Below are 17,584 nucleotides of genomic sequence, written 5' to 3'. Positions count from 1 at the left end.
CATGCTGATTAATGCTGCCACAAGACTAAATTGTGGGGTAGAAGCAGAGCCCAGTAGCCATCAGCAGCTGTCATTCTTGTTCTATGTCTGGCTCTTCTAAGGACCTCTTCCAATTCACAGAAATTGCTTGCAGGCAAAATTCTGCCTGTCTACCACCTCAATGCAGCAGCTGTGACCTGCATACAGTTGGACTTTGCAGTGACAGATTAGTAACAGGGTGTGCATTCACTGCAACAGGTTTACATTGATCAAGCTCAAAAAAACTAAATGGCCAGAATGAGCACTTTAAAAATACACACAAGTGACAGTGATTTGCATGTTTGATGCATTTTGCAGTACAATGTACAGCTTTTAAAATGAGAGCTTTTTGTCATAGACATTGCACTGATTTGTACTTCATTTTACTCATACAGTGCTCCCACCAGCCTGAATACACCCACACACATGCACACGCAAAATACAGCTATGTAGGTCTCCTCAATGAGTCTGTGGATAGACAAAAAGCTGGGGGGGGGGGGGGGGGGGGGGGGGGCACCTACCACATTTGTTTCAGTCTGCACACTTTTGATTTAGGCTAAAATAAATAAATAAATACATAAAATAATGAAACAATCCTGAGATGTGATCTCTGAAAAAGGTTCTGAATAGACAAATGGATGACAATGTGTGTGTGTGTGTGTGTGTGTGTGTGTGTGTGTGTGTGTGTGTGTGTGTGTGTGTGTGTGTGTGTGTACAGAGCAGTCTGCCTCCTACTTCAGTACTTGTGCGCCAAGTCAACTGACATATGTTCAACAAGCTTAAAAAGAGATTTAAACACAAATTGTGTACTGAGGAGTAGGTCACTGGGCCTTATGGTGCACTAATACTGACTATGGTCCACTGTGTAGATTTCCTTATTCTGGAATACCAGTATATCTGACATGCTTGTGCCTGCTTTGTATAATAAGCGAACTTCCTTTTTAAAAGTGATAGCATCAACAGTGACCTGTTGCAGAGCAGCACTAAACTCCAAGGAAATACTGGCTGTCATGCAATGATACTGAAATGTATACTTGAGTGAGATGTTTATATGTCTGCTAGCTTACTGTATAACTTTTTTTATACACAGTAATGTCACAGATAATGCTACTGATTCAGCCAGACATGGACAACCAGTGTGAGGGCAGCATTTTCATAGCTAACATGAACCTGTGTTTGTGCATGCTTTCTGTAACCTGTAGCATAAGAAGTGTAATTGTTGCTGATTTCATCTCTGCTCTGACAGAAACCCAGAGCACCCAGCTGACTGAGTCCTGCAGCCAAAGTGCAGGTGTTAACAGGGAGTTACAGTGGGATTTTGCAGGTGAGGAAACGGGTGTAGCAGTGCAATGTGGGCATAAGAACCACTTTGAAATAAGCAATTATATTTTGCATTGTGAGATCCAGTAAAATTTTCCTTTGTGTATAGGCTGTGGTCTGGTGCTGCTGTGAGAGTCCCTGCTCTTTGTGGATTTTTGCCACTTAACTTTCAACAAGATAGACGCAGATGTTGTATGAGCTATCGTCCCTGATCTGAAACCACTAGATGATATAAAGTTCAGATAAAAGGTAAATTCCACTGAGTGAAGCTTATCGGCATCATCAGCTTACTTTTGCATTAAGATCTGCTACCCTTGATGTAAACTTACATTGACCATAAATACCACAATCTGCTCTGCACCTGTCCAACATAGCACATGACTGTACATTCACCACAGTACTGCCAGCTAACCAGCCTGTATGAAACTGTACTGAAGTACCTAGTATTTCATTGCAAACTTTGAATACAGCACCACAAAATTATGATGCTTTGATTTCCTTTGCAAGATGTTTCACAATATGAAAAAACACAACTACAGCATGTCATGCATGTCTGATTAAAATCTCCAAAGTTAAGGCATTACAAGTAAACTTTAAATTTCCAGTTTATCAAATATCTGCTCAGCAAATAACCGGTTAACTTTAACTAAAATTATGTTTCATCTTCCTCCTTTGCCTAACACATTTCTCTATTGTAAATAGGCAGCACATGTATATTTAGCCAGCATGACACACTGCAATATAAACTGCATATAAACAGCTTGTGTGTGATCATATTTGTTGAATTTATTAAGCTTGTTTCCACTTATTTTTAAGTGGGAAATCATTTCAAAACGTACAGAAGCTTGTTTTGCCACTGAAAAAAAATGACATCCATTAATCCAAAACTTCAAGTTAAATATCTCCGAATTTGGGGTTTCTTGAGATATAATAACTTTAAATTTTAAGATAATAACCTGAAGTTCTGATTTATCGATGGCAAAGAAATTTGCCTTTTTTGGTTTGGTTTTATTTTAGTGTTGTTATTTTTATTTGGTGGTACAGTGGTTAGCGTTGTTACCTCACAGCAAGACTTTCTGCATGGAGTTTCCATGTTCTCCTTATGTTTGCGTGGGTACTCTCCCATTCCTCTGGCTTCCTCCCACAATCCAAAGACATGTTAGTGGGGTTACGTTAATTGGCATTTCTAAATTGGCCTGAATGTGAGTGTGAATGGTTGTCTGTGTCAATGTGTTGGCCCTGTAATAGACTGGTGATCTGTCCAGCGTGTACCCTGCCTCTCGCCCTACAACAGCTGTCGCTGGCAACCCTAAAATTGGATAAGCAGAAGAGAATGGATGAATTGAAGGAAGCATTTTTTTCAGTGGCAGAAACAAGATTCTATACATTTAAAATTACTGCCCACCAAAAAATAATGTTTATGAGCAAAAGTATAAACAACATTTATGCTAACTCCTCTTTTGAAGAGGAGTGAGCTAGATGCTAAATTTCCACCACAGCAGCTTCATTTACATCTGCACCATTAACACTCAGTAGGGATGAGACGGACAAGGGGATGTGACACGAAATCCCACAATGAGGTTGTGGGATTTCATGCCATTATTTTCTTATTACTCCATCCTTTTGGCTATAAGCAAGTACAGGTAGAAAAAAAACATACTCAATAGTAATATGTATTATTCTGCCTATCAGATTTACTCTTTTACTAAAGGTGCTCAAGCTCACTTTAACACCTGTGTTAACTGCTGTAGGTAGCCTGAGTTTAAGGCAGCTCATAGGAAGTGGAAGTCACACAACCACATAATTTTGAGAGTTGCACAGTATATATGTTTAACACACTAGACAGCATCTGTACGGTGCCAAAAAGGGATTAAAGGCAAGTTTTGGGGAGGTCCTAAGAAGACCTGGAATCAGTCTCTGGGCCTAAACAAGATTTGTTAAGCCAAAAAAATATGAGCAAACATTAAGAGATAGTTAAATGCCTAAAACAGTCACCATAAAGTTGGTGATCTTTGGTTAGTGCTGAACAAAGAAAGGAACTGAAAGTATCACGAGGATATTGTTACTGTTTGCATGACAAGCCATAAATGGGGAGGAGAGGGGGGTCAGAAAAGAAACTCTGGGGAGATCTTAATATCCATGTATAACCACATACTTTGATGGGTTCTTTGAAGTAAATAAAAGGCCCAGGAACTGGGTGTGGTAACTCAAAGTGACACAATAGGTGGCTGTGCCAGTTTGATCACATCACTGACAAGCTTTGATAAGTGCCAGAAAAACTGACAAGGGCTGTTTGGGCTGTTCAGGGAATCCAAAAGGGAATAGGGTCCATTTTCTGTTACCTCTCTAACAAGATGATGAGTTTAAAAGCCACAGTGAGAGTGGCACAATCAAGAGGAGAGGGGAGAATTTGTGTCTCGTGAGTACAGACTAAGTGGATTTAAGACAGCAGCAGTACAGGACACGCATCACATTTTAGGCCGCAGTGCTTCAATGGAAGTGCAAATGTGTGTCCTAAACATTGTGGAAGAAGTGTGGAAGACAGGCAAGTAAGATTTTACAGCTGAGTAGCAAACACCATAGCCTAGACACAATGAAGGAACTATGTGGCCTTTAAGTTCACGTTACAGACACTTGCACTACTTTCTAATTAAAGTAGTAGGGGCTCATTTTAGCCTAGTAAAGGGCATTGAAAACAACATTGCTTATGCAAATCAAGTGAAAAAGCAAAAATCTGTGTCCATCTACATATGTACAATAATTCAGGATTTGAGTGCAGCCTGTTGCACCGCAGTTTCCTTTATTTTTTTGTACTCCGTAATTTCCACATCCTCAAGAAAATAATCTAACAAAAGAAGAAAAGAGCAAAGTTATTTTCCTTTGAAATATCTGCTGTCAATAAACCTGATTCTCTCAATGGCGATTAACAGGGTCATGATGCCTCACTGCAAACATAATGCCCTGGATATTGTTTTCACGTTACTCTCTAAGAACAACATCTACAGACCAAAGTTATTTCTTAAACTACTAACAAGAAAAGGAAAATGCTTGAGTGTGACGTGGGAAAGTTGTTAATTCGACATTTTCAATCACAGCATCACGTTTCAGGATTCAGCTACAGCACACTGCTAGCCCTTAGCATGTGAGCAGGTCTGTCTGCAAACAGACAGACCTGCTCTGCTGCTGCTACGACAAAGTGTGGCATTAAAGCATTAAAGCAGGGCGGTAGCCTAAATATAGCCTAGGAGCCAATTTGCCTAGGGCAGCGTGATTTTCAACACGTGATACCGGTGATACAGGCCGCTGTCCCTGGTCCTGAAATTGTGCTCGCTCCTTTAAATGTAAGCGTTTGACGTTTCATAAAAGAAGCCACGAGGATATTTGGAAAACTGCAATGATTGTATGACTAACGACAAGTAAAACGTGCACTGCAATGTGTCTGAAATGTCAAAGAATAAAGCAGCTTTCCTGGCTGCAGATAGTAAAGTACACATAAACTGCAATTCCTCACTAGCAACAGTGCGAGGCGCTTGTCTATTGCAGTTCAGGGAGAATGGGAGAGAGAAAGAGAGTTTGATTGATCATGTGGGCTATGGGAGCCTGCGAGAGTTGTCGAAAATTGCTGCATAGACGCCCCTTAGGCACCTATTTGGTACCCAGTGACTCCAAGCCATGCTGTGGCCACAATAACCACAATTCACCAGAGTGCCTGTTACCAAAAGCCCCAAGCCCGGGGCTGTTAACACAACGTTGATTCTTCCGGGTTGGACTTCACCGGTATTCCACATTAGGGCTACATTCACTTACCGCAGTCCTCACACAAGATCCTTCCAACATCCTTTTTTAGGTTCTTTCCACTGGTGTCAAGAGGCGCGAACGATGCCTTAAAAACCAAGGGCTCGTCAGTGGGGTCCATGAAAAAAATGTACTTGTGGTTTTTCTTCACTTTGGTGCACGGAGCCTCAGATCCAAATTCCCCCACGGTGACGAGCTGTTCTCGCTCCAGACCCCCGCTGTTTAGGGGCCAAACATCCAGCACTTTGACATTCACACGGTACGGCTCCGCAGAGACGTTCACAGGCGTAGACTGCACCTTGCCCTCGATCACCACGGCGGATTTGTAAGCCTGGTCCTGCAGGGAATTCAAACTCGGGGAGTAGCAGGCGAATGAGACCCCGATGACCAGCATGGATAAATGTACTGAATCAAGCCTCATGCCGCCTGCTTTGGCTCGGTGGTCGCTGGTCGCGTTGCGGCAGGGCTCTCTCGGCTGCGGGGCGATGGTGATGGAGCTGGGTTGAATGAAGAGACAGCAAGTAGGCTCCAGTAGCACGACAGCGCGGCAGACCTTGCATAAGTGTCCATGCCATCGGGATCCGCTGCTTTTTCGGGTGATTTTCAGTGGGTAAACAGTAGCTCTGGAACCGCGGGGTGACGCTGGGTTTCAAACCCAGTCACTGATTTCTACTAATAATAAGGCATCGTAGACATGCTAAGCAAGGAATCGGCGGTTTCACTCTCTCCAGAAGATGCTTCCTATGCTGCCATAGTAGCCTTAACTGCAAGACGACGCCACTCTTATCTTTGCCCAAAAATTGCAGTGGTGGGGTACCGCTATGATGGTTTTCTGTATCATCTGCAGCGGAGAGAAAAGACGCAAAATGCTGCAGTGAACCACAAGTTTGGTAGTCCGCTCGCAAAACAAAAGCCACGTTTCATTCCCCCCACCCCTTCAAAAAAGAAGAAAGAAAAGAAAAGAAAAGAAAAAAAATTAAATTAAAATAAAGCAATTATTTCTGCTCGGCAGCTATAGCGCTAATACGCCGCCTTCCACCGCGGCTCTCTCTCCGCCTCCCCTACGAGCCACAGACGGACAGAAAATAATGCCGATTGCCAAGAGGCTCCCTCAACAGAAAAAAAACGCAGAACTGGAGCTCTGACACGGGCAACCGACGCACCGAAGGGTCGTTCTCCTCACTCCCCAAACCCCGCTACTGTGTGCCGATCACTCCATGGTCTTTTATCGGTGTCGACCTCACGTTATAACGAAACAAACGAAATCCAAAATCCATGACTGTCCCTCCTCAAAATCGCATTTCACTGTAGCCAAGGCATCGCTCCAAAGACCGAAACAGGTTCACACGGAAACCCGCTGAGCCCAGAGAAATCATATGGCTGCGATGACTAAGGCTGCGAAAGCATTTCGGAGTCTTCAAGAGACTGTTTTGAATGAGTTTTGCGTCTCATCCCATTAAGTCATGCCCTGCATTCAGGTCACATTCACTGCTCTGCCTCTAAAAAAAAGAAGAAGAAGAAGAAAAAGAAAGAAAAAGAAGAAGAAGAAGAAAAAAAAAACGCTGTTGAAAGAAGACCGCATTAAATCTATAGAGCTGCAACACCGGGGTCCAAACCGCAGATGAACTATTTGTTAAAGTGTTGTTGTTTTTTAAATATATATTTAAACGTGTTCATTCAGGGTAGTTCTGACAGAGCACTTTGACAAACGTCACGTTACATAACTACACAAATTAACATAGGAATACTGATTATCGTCATACCAAATATAACTAAAGTTGAAATTTATAATGGTTTGGTTTTAGCCTGAATGCGGATACATGATGTTCAAGTAACTGCATCACAAAGAGCGACATCTGCTGACCAGAGAGTAGTTGAGAGACAGTAACATACCTCTAACTGCTGATGTTCATCAAACAAGCGACACAGCAGGGTGCTAGATTTGAATTTGGCTCAAATGAAAGGTGCACAAGATTAAGTGAAATAACCTTTAAAAGGTAAAAAGGTCAGGGTATAAATTCTATAATAAATCAATCTAAAACCAGGAAGCCAAAGACTCTCAAAACCATACTGTAACTTATAATAACACAATGGAGTTACTTGCGTGCACCACCTGCCAGCTTGAAACAGACCTGGCTGCTCTCCGTGGTGCTGAAATTTGAATTAGACCTATAGAGTGTTAATGTCAAACACGCTCACAATAGACAAGACATTACTGTGTGGACTAAAGTCCTCCTGTCAGCACCTATAATTGAGAATGCGATTTTTAAACAGCACTCTGCAGACCAGTGCGGGATAGATGCGATGATGTAGGAATTGGTGGAACAAGCATTTAAGGAGCAATCACATAATAGGTAATGGATTTCCCCTTTAAGATCAGAGCTACTTTATCAATTCTTGGCTGGGAATTACTATAAATAGTCACTTTAGTTTTTCAGTGGCTGCTCAAAGAGCCAGGACATAGGACTTTGTACAGGGGTCATATGTTTTTGAATATATTTTTGATAGGAAAACCAATAATTAGAGTGATTAAAAGTTTCTCCCACTGAAAACGCTGCGTCCAGATGAACAGAATCAACTTTTGGAGATCATTCATTCATTCATTTTGCCACTGGCAAAGTGGGACACACAAGTTCACAACATTAACGCAAAAACTACGCTCGGATTTCACTTCTTTAGACGCTACCCTGCATTACAGTTCCCAGAAATGTTGCCCTATACCTGTTACAGTCAAAAAGACAATACTGTAATTCCCCAGTGTCGCCGAGAAGTGGCGCCCTTGAACCGAGTTTCCAACATTTGCGTGTTGACATCATGCAACGTGCAGCGGCGTTGAATTGTGCGTGTGTCGCTCTTCGTGCCACGACTCTCGGTTTCTTGTCCATCTTGTGAAGCAAGCAGGAGCAGTCCGTGTCGCTGTCACGCAGGAGTCCGAGCGCATTCACATGTGTCTTTTGCCTCGTCTCGCCATCTGCGGCAGACCGTCGAGGTTTTAAGGCGCTGCGCCTGCAGACTGAGCGGGGTAAAGGTAGGTTATGGAGTCTCGCTCGGTGGAATGACGCTTTATTTACAAGTCATTCGCATTGTTGCTGTGCTGTAAGTGTCCTGACGTGCAGCCAAGCATATGACATTGCTTAGGAGAGTTTACAGAAGCATGAATACTTCACTGTACGACCGATCTGTCTACAAAAAACGAAAAATTAAAAAAAAAAAAAATGGAGCTGCATTTGGAGCGATGCCACCTATGCTGGGATGTAGGGAGAAACTTTGGGAGGTGATCACAGCGGCTGTCTTTTACCAACTGCGACAACACTTTCTGAGGCTGAAAACTGCGTTGGATGCGATCTCGGGATCCGAAAAAGACCTGCATGTATGATCCACGTCCATAATTTAAAATTGTCAGAAAGAAAATAGGCCAAGTACCGACTGGTGATGAATTTATTGCTTAACTGATAAGTTATTCATCTGTCTAGTGGGTCTTCATAAATCTGCGTATATAGAGGCGTATATAGTGTTTTAGGTGTAACTTTGTACAGACAAAGATGAGCTTGTCACAGTAAACGCTTTGATTAGAAAGTCTGATGAAATTCTAAATGAGTGGTTCCATTGCAATCTGAGGCCCAGAGAGGTAAGGCCATTTTAAATCCGACACATTATTCACAAACGAGGCCTGTAAGTTTGCAGTGCTGTTCCTTCATTCAGTGCAATAGGAATGACTTACCCATTTCGCGTGCATCCACAGCGGTGTTTATTGGACTCATCTATTTAGAAAAACTAACAATAAAAAGAAAGGGCACATCATTTAAAAAAAAAAAAAAAACAGCATAGAGTTGACTTCTCTTCAGCAGAAACACTTAATGAAAAGAATACAAGCTTGTACTCAGAGTTTCCTGGGGAGTGGCAATGAAATAATGAGAGAGGTTCACTGCGAGCAGGTGCGGACAAACTTAGTTGATTTTTTTTTGCATAGAAAACCAACAGGCCAACCTCACGCTGAACATCACAGTCATACACGTTACACGTTTAGACTCTAAAATTGTCATTGGTTTAATCCTCGCGCAGTTGTTAGGTTTTTAATCACAATTTATTCATTTATTTTTTAATCAAAGTGGGAATTACTGGGGAATGAATCACCCTTTGAGGCGCAGAATAGGTCATATTTGAATGTTTATGTGTATAAAAAATATAAAAGGTGGGTAAAGATTAAGAGAACGTTTAAAAGAAGGAGAAAATTAGTCAAGTGTATTGTTTCCTCTTAAGGCCCACATGCTTCTGTCTCCTCACCTGCAGCTCTGATTTACACTATTGATGGACAGAGTAGAAGAGCGACCTAAATTCTTCTTCAGGGAATTTTAGAGGGAATAATTTTCTTGAACGCGACTTCTCTCTTAGCATCGTCCGGATATTTCAGCGTCCTCCTGCTTCACATTTTATTATTCATTATTTGTTTAAATAAATTATAATTTTTAATATTTGTAACTTTTTAAATTACCCAATATTTTTTTCACAGCCCGGAATTTTCTTTTTTAAACAATAAGCATTTGAAATGATTACTATAAACATACAGAATGCATACAGCATTTTAAATGTAAAGCATTTCAAATTACTGCTTTAATATTTAACGCCTGAGAAATCAAGTAGTATCTATAAGTCAAGATGCATACATGTTTATTTTTATTTTATTTTACTTTATTTTTAAGTTTCTGCGTTGGGTTTGTTTGTATGACTGGCTTCAGTCAGGCCTAACAGTCTTGTGGAAAGGTAGAGAAGAAAGGTCAACTTTGAGAGGGAAATTAATCACGTATCTCAACGTTTTCATCAATGCAGTTGATATTTTCTATTCTAAATAAAAGTTTGAGGTTCAATTCTCGGTCTTGTTTGTGAAGTGAAGAACGAATAGTGCCTAAAGGATACCCACAGTTAAACATCTTACCATTTTCCCTTATTTGGACTCGGCAGCGACACATAAACGAGTCTGCAAGAATGAGCGGCGGGGGAAACAATTATGTTTTAAATTCTGGGCTTTCTGCAGTGTAATCATATAGACGAGGCCTAGGACAGCTGTCTCACAGTCACTGACTGAATACTAAATTTTATTTTCTTGTAATAATAGGCCTACTAACTCTTTGTAGTGCGCTTGAATAAAACTCTGGAATCACTATTTGAGCGATTTTTACATTTAAAACCTATTTGCGCTGTTTATCTTTGGTCGTAAAAATGATTTGGAGGCAATCTAAAGTAGTTTGAGGTAAATATGAAAAAGGAATTAGAAAAGGCGGAAGAAGGGCAGAAGATTTATGCTAAATAAAAAATACAGATACCCTATACAGGCTCATAGATGCCTCGAGTGAAAGGTCTTGGCACTCTTTTTTAAAAAACAAAATCGTTTTCCAGGTAAATCGGAAGTAAGACTAAAAAAAAGGTCCTTCGTGTAAAAAAAAAAAAAAAAAGTATCGCCAGCATTGATTATTGTATTTTATTTTTTGGGCAGAATTTAAGTTAAGATGGGTTTATTATTTATTTATTTGGGGCTTTATTACTACTTATTTTTATGCTCTAAGATCGTCATGGTCTAGTCAGTAATAATCTGTGTAGGCCCAGATGGGCATGCCTTGATCTTTTCCCATTATCAATCCATGCAGTGGCTTTACTTGAAATGCGCAAAATATTACCAGAGCAAATGAGCTGAACTATCATAGCCCAGGTCTGCCCATCAAATTTCACATTTGCGCAAGTAAAAAAAATAAAATGAAAGAAAGAGCTTTGACCCGGAGCAGACATTGCCGCCGCTGAATAGCTGAAGAGAAGGAGGCCCGAGTACTAATGAGGCAGGCCTGCGAGCTGCAGGGGGCTCCGCTGAGACAGCGTTCAGACCTTGCTCGGACACCTGGGTGACACAATTCTATCTTAAGGCGTGAATAAGTGGGTAAGATTACCTTAGAAATAGTCGCCACAAAGTCAGAGTTTAGAAACAGCACCTTTCTTTCATGAACGTAAGCTACAGGAGGGGTTGCTACACTTTCACGCCTTCTGTGTGTGTTAGCCTTGATGTTGGCAGCTGTTTTGCATGTCCCGTAGGCATACCGAGCACGCTCATTGGATGTTTTGCTACATAAAAAATGTAACCTTTGTAAAAAAAATTTGCACCTTTACAGATTTCAAACTGAGGAATGACTGGTGGTATTAAAGCTAGCCTAGTTGTTCCGTCTTTTATCTAAGCAGAGGTAAGTAGCCTCTAGGGTGGGGAAACTTAGCTGAGTTGCTGAAACAATGTTGTGTGAGACCCACCTCTGCTCATATTATTCCCACACAGTTAACATGGCAGCTCTCTCTCCCTTTCTGACATGATTTGGCGTTATAGAACAAAACTGCTCATTCATAAAATAAAACGGGAATCGGAAACTAAAAATTAATATATATAATTTTTTTTATTTGTATTATTAGCTATACATAGCATATATTTTAAACTAAACTTCCTTCCTTCCTTCCTTTCTAATTCTAATGCTGATATCAGTGTTTAGTATAGCCTAGAAATCCAATACAATGTATAAAAGGTAAGACGTATTATAAATTATGTAATAATTGACTGTCGCCTAGAGTGAAAACTAATTATTCGTTACAAGCTATTCGTTTTATTAGTCCTGCTATTATTTGTATTGCTGCTGATGTGGTCCTGTTAAATAATATGTATAGACCGATTTTCTTGTGACTTGTAAATCAAAAAAAAAAAAATTTAATTCTTCAACTCTTTGAGAGCAAACGGTGATCTGTAAACTCGTTAGCACATCCCACGTAAACAGATACACTTGTGATGTGAAGTCGGTGATGCATTAGAAGGCTATTTTCTTAGATAAAAACTTGAGGGCAAGCTTGGGTCTTTCCAGGTTGGAAAAGCACCTGGCTTTTCGGGAGTTGTACAGACGAAATGAAACTTAAGTGGGCTGGTAGACGCATTTCCTCCAACAACCGTAGGTTTCGCTTTCAATGTTAGTGACAGCTTATGACATTAGTCGTGCGGTGTGGCATAAAGGGCATTAAAACACATGGCAATCGCTCTGCGTTAAGCGCCCTTCTCGTTTTATTTTTTTATACTCTTGTGTAGATCTCGCGAGAGCTCCGGCTCGCTGTGGCTGTGCAGCAGACAGAGGGAGAAGGCAGGCAGGCAGCATCATGGCGGACAGAGACAGTGGAAGTGAGCAGGGAGGAGCAGCTACGGGCCCAGGCTTCGGTTCCATGCACCTAGCGACAGGAGGGGCGGGCTCGGCCTCCGGGCTCCAGCATGAGACCCAAGAGCTGGCATCGAAGAGGGTTGACATCCAAAACAAACGTTTCTATTTGGACGTTAAGCAGAACGCGAAAGGCCGCTTCTTAAAGATAGCAGAAGTCGGGGCCGGTGGAAACAAGAGCCGCCTCACTCTCTCCATGTCCGTGGCGGTTGAGTTCCGTGACTACTTGGGGGACTTCATCGAACATTATGCCCAGCTGGGTCCGAGCAACCCGGGGATGGTACAAGACGAGCCCAGGCGAGCCCTCAAAAGCGAGTTCTTGGTCCGAGAAAATCGGAAATACTATATGGATCTGAAAGAGAACCAGCGGGGACGGTTTCTGAGGATTCGACAGACCGTTAACCGGGGGCCCGGTTTGGGATTCACGCAAGGCCAGACGATTGCTCTGCCTGCCCAGGGACTTATTGAGTTTCGTGACGCTTTGGCTAAACTTATTGACGATTATGGTGTAGAGGACGAACCTGCAGAGTTGCCCGAAGGGTCATCGTTGACTGTGGACAACAAACGGTTTTTCTTCGACGTCGGATCCAATAAGTACGGTGTGTTTATGAGGGTAAGCGAGGTGAAGCCAACGTACCGCAACTCAATTACAGTGCCCTACAAAGTGTGGTCCAAATTTGGGAATACTTTCTGTAAATATGCCGAGGAGATGAAGAAGATCCAGGAGAAACAGCGGGAGAAAAGGGCATGTGAGCTGCAGCAACAAGAGGAGATGCAGCAGGACGATGGAGACGAGGATTGATATAGACAGCAAACAAAAAAAGAAAAAAAAGAGAGAGAGAGAGGAAAAACATGCCAGAGTAATGAAAATAACAAGAGAATTATAATTAAAAAGAAAACACTCTACTGTATAATGAAAGAAATCTAAAGATTTAACTGTATTGGTTTAACCAAGGGAGCATCACCCACAATATAAGAAACCTCCACGACCTGACAGTTATGACATGTTGTCACTCATCGCTGGATGTTACCCCACTTAACCACCATTAATACAGTAACAGGCTGCTAAACAAAGTAATAACATTATATTTGAACATTGTTTCCTACTTGACAAACGATATTGAACTGTTTATTTCCCTTATTAACAGAAAACTTTTGTACCAGTTAAAGCTATTGTAAAGAGGAGAGGAAAAAAAAGTGTTTGCAATGTTCAAATTGAATTATTGCCGAGTTCAAAGGAGAGACAAAAAAGTTTCCTTCTCATGTGAGTTAAATGACTTCAGCACAAATCAGATGTTTTAATTTTTTTGACCAAAATTCCAAAACTTTGTAAAAGGTTGTCACATGTACTTGCCATCCTATTTACCTTTACCTGTGAGTAGAGAGGTGTTTACACATAAATCATATGAGGGCTAGGCCTGCTTCGGAAACTGATAAGATTTCATGCAGTACATATATATATATATATATTAAAAACAAAACAAAACAAAGGAACGTGTAGGCATTTTCATGAAATGAAATAAGTGCTCTATTTATTGTGCAATATGCATTGCATATAAGGAACTGGTCATTGGATCTTGACATTTGCCAGAGGCATTCAAAGATATATTAATATTGTAACTTTTGTTTCAGTTGAAATTGTTGCCATGCAGATGGATATATAATAGACTACCTTTGTGTCTCGTTGTTAATGCAATGTGTTCAGTTTAAAGGTACTAAATGTGTATTTGATAGAGGAAATGCAGAGACAACATGTAGCAAATGGCCTGAACTGCAGATTATTTAACAAGGCAAAAGACCCTGAATATACTGTGTTGATTGGCATAGTAAAAACTGGAAGAGCGCAATCGGTTAGTACATATGAAACAAACTTTTTGTGATCTTGTTTAGTCATAAAAGTCTAAATGGTGCCAAGGAGTGCTGTTGCTGCATGTTTATCTGCACTACAATTTCGTTGGTCTCCCAAAATATTGGCTCAAAGACCCTTCCATACGTATCTTTATCTGCCTATGTTGTATGAATCTCAAGTTCGAGGACTGGGGGGGGGGGGATTACCATCCAAAAGGCTCGGTGTAGTTCTAGTGGAAGTTGTTTCAAAGCATGATTGTAAAAGCAGCGACCTTGTGAACAGTAATCGAAATGTCACCATCACACTATGAGGACGGCCACTGAGGCGCTTGCCTGGCTTAGCCGAGGTGAAGACGGCCTGGTTCACCTGTTGGTGAATGTCTGTTATGTCATTGGATGTGCACATTCCTTTCTTGCGTTTTAAGATCTGAGGGTGTGAAGTTCAGTGTGGGGCTACTTTGGATACATTCTCATAGCTCTGCTTTAGATTTGTAAGCCCAAATACCCACCTGGGGTGATGAGATTCTGTTCTGGTCTAATTGTAAATATTTGGGCTGCCACACGGAAAACAACTGGTTCTAATCCAGTTCAGTCGCATCTCATAGATGTGTGATAGCAGTTTTATAAACTCTGTCAGTAAACTCCAGAGAAACTGGCAACAATCAGATACTGTCAGATTTACCTCAGCATTGAATTAAATGATTGCTCCCATGTTTAGATTGACTGGAAACCAGCAAACTAGACTGTCCTTGACCACCTATTTTTGGAGCCTTTGGTATAGCCTAAATGATACCTGATTGGGAGCATCCTCTTCAGCATATAAACAACCTGGTGCCTTACACACTCCGCATGCTTACACGCTGGCCTGGTGCTTTGGATCGCAGTTATGGCTTCTTTTTGTTTTCTTCTTCTTCTTTTTTCAAAACTCCTTTTTCTTCTATTTCTTGTGTCTCAGCCCCCTTGTGTGCTAGCGCACGACTCGTGGTGCTAAAAGTGTCTGTTACAAACTCTTTAGAAAAATAGGAGCAGAATTCTTAACTTTTTTCTGCTACCTTTCAGCCCCCCCCCCCCCCCCCCCCCCCCCCCCCCGACTTTATTGCCATCCCCATTCCCTAGCCATCCAGGTATCGGCCTACATGTAAACATGGAAGGGGGTGGTCACCTAGATGCAAGACGATGCAGAAGAGATGGCTCTTCACCAGCCATATGCATTAGCAGGGAGAGCAGGGGCTGATTGGGAACATCAGTAGTGGCCTGAAATGGTATCCGTTGTTACGGGAAAGCCCCACCCCACCCCTTAAAATGCTTGTTTCATGGCTTGGGTTAGTTATGTGTAAGTTGTAAGTTGCTCAATTAATGGGGAGTAGCAAGCATGTCTTGTTTTGTTTTGTGGGGGTTTTTGTTTGTTTGTTTTTTGTTTGTTTTTATGTAGTTTTACCTTTTCAGCATTATTCCACATTATTTGTAATTTTGGAATGTTTTTGCCCACAAAAATATCGTTTTGTTTTTTTTTTCTTTCTGTGCAACATTTCATCACTGTGTGCAATATCATATGTGCCAATGGTGGCAATATATGTATATCAATTAAATATATGATTACTATTTGAAAGCATATGGCTGAATTCCATGTTTATTTCTCATGAAGGAATTGTATGCCTTTATTTGCACACAAAGCTCTATCCTGGAGGAAAATATAGTAAACCAAGGTCTTAGCAGCCTGTTGAGTCAAGCAGTTCACGTACTTACTTTAACTTGAAATCGAACATTGTCCCTGCAAGTATGCCCCTCTCAAGGAAAAGGGTAAACTTGGCTAATGGTTTGTTCAAGGTAGACTGTAAACATACAATGGAGGTTTTTTTTTTTTGTTTCTTTGTTTTGTTTTTTCTTTTGTTTTTTCTTTTGTTTTTTTGTGAAAAGGAAAATTTAAAAAGAAGAAAAAAAAATCCCTGGAATCTCCATTTTAGCTTTAAGCTAAGAAAAGGTGCTTCAGTCCAATCCTCATTAAGGTGTATGGTGAACTGTCTTCAGTGGTTGTTGTGTGTAGCACTTTGCTTTCCCAGGTTAATGAAATGCCTGACCAATACTTGTTTAAAAATGATCTCAACAAAGAATGTTGTTCTCTTTTCTGTTACCTCTTTTTATTTAAAAAAAAATGAGGTTATTTGATTTGCTCATTTGGTTTTTGATGCATTAAATATAATTTATGTACATTTGACAAATTATAAAAAAAAAAGAATAAATTTAATTTACCCATGAGGGTGAAAAAAATCTATATTCAAAATGTATGTGTTTTTCATGTTTCATTTCTTGTTGTGGGATGGGGGTGGGGGAAATCACTGAAAAGTCTGTTTAATTTTTATGTAGTGCTGTCTACAATGTCTGATTATACATTTGCAATGATACTAATTGCTAAAGCTTAATTTTACAGCCTATAAAATGCAAATTTTGCAATGGCGAGTACCTGATGACTCATGTCTTCTTAGAGATTTCTACAATAGTACTGTATGTGTAAAACCAGGCTGTAAAATAAAGCGTTACTTTGTTCTCTGACTATCCCGACTATGCAATTTCTGATCATCTGTATGCAACAATTGCTCTTCTGTGAGTTTTTCTGTTAATCTAAAACTAAAGAAATTAGACTTTATTGATCGTGACCCAACAGAACCTGCACATGTTTCAAGTTACATTTTTGTAATGATTGTTTTTCTTTCTTATTTTTTTTTCTTTTTTAATACGTTTGGTGTCAGAGTTAAGCTAAAAATCAAAGTTTAAAAAAGAGCTTAAAAAAGTTGCTTCCAGATGTTTTTAGGATGCGTCTCACTATCTTGAGTTTATAGCTATTTATAAGTAAAACTGATTCCCTGTAACAAGTTGAAGTCTTGGTTTAATTCTGTTAATAAAATGAAATGACATAGAAAATGTTAATTATCATTATGTAAATTCTGAAAATTGGCAAAGTGATAAAGCAGCACCATTTGGGTTGCTTCTAGGTTCTAAATCATGGAGCATAGAGGCAGATTTATTTCTGGGCCATCCACACGCGGTACCTTTGTATTGCTTCAACCATTCTCCTCCTATCAGAAGAACCCACATAAGAGTAAATACAGCATAACGAGCTGGGAGGTCCATTCTCTAGATATGCCCAAAGGTATTTCTCCAGGACATATATATGTTTGTGCTTTGTTGTTAGTTCATAGTCCCAGCCTGCCAGAGGGGGATGGAGGGTGAAAAAACTGAAGTGGATGTGCTATACCGAGATGGACTCCAGCCCAGATGCCAGCTTACACTCCGACTTTGCTCCTCATCCCAGAATCTACACAGAGAACTGGTCTCTGTCGTCACAGCATGATTAAAGCATCCAAAAAAAGGATAAACCC

General features: G+C 40.6%; 2 protein-coding genes across 4 annotated transcripts in view; one reads left to right on the top strand and one right to left on the bottom strand.

The window, feature by feature from the left end:
* Window positions 1-5,747, bottom strand: part of nrg2a (neuregulin 2a) — a 76,514-nt gene extending 70,767 nt beyond the window's left edge. For 2 of the 3 annotated variants that reach the window (XM_080866818.1, XM_080866817.1), the window contains exon 1: window positions 5,146-5,747. In XM_080866818.1, coding sequence (XP_080722944.1) covers window positions 5,146-5,554 — 409 coding nt within the window. In that variant the 5' untranslated portion in view covers window positions 5,555-5,747. The remainder of the gene's footprint in view (window positions 1-5,145) is intronic. The other variant, XM_080866820.1, reaches the window with a different exon arrangement.
* A 6,514-nt stretch (window positions 5,748-12,261) lies between these two features.
* On the top strand, window positions 12,262-17,034 carry puraa (purine-rich element binding protein Aa). The gene has a single exon (XM_080867466.1). The coding sequence runs from the start codon at window positions 12,304-12,306 to the stop codon at window positions 13,159-13,161; it is 858 nt and encodes a 285-aa protein (XP_080723592.1). The 5' UTR covers window positions 12,262-12,303; the 3' UTR covers window positions 13,162-17,034.
* Window positions 17,035-17,584: the final 550 nt, after the last annotated feature.

Source organism: Rhamphochromis sp. 'chilingali' (genome assembly GCF_963969265.1).
Source record: "Rhamphochromis sp. 'chilingali' genome assembly, chromosome: 19".
Lineage (NCBI taxonomy): Eukaryota > Metazoa > Chordata > Actinopteri > Cichliformes > Cichlidae > Rhamphochromis > Rhamphochromis sp. 'chilingali'.
Note: the sequence above shows the minus strand (reverse complement) of the source record. Positions and strands in the feature narration are given on the sequence as shown.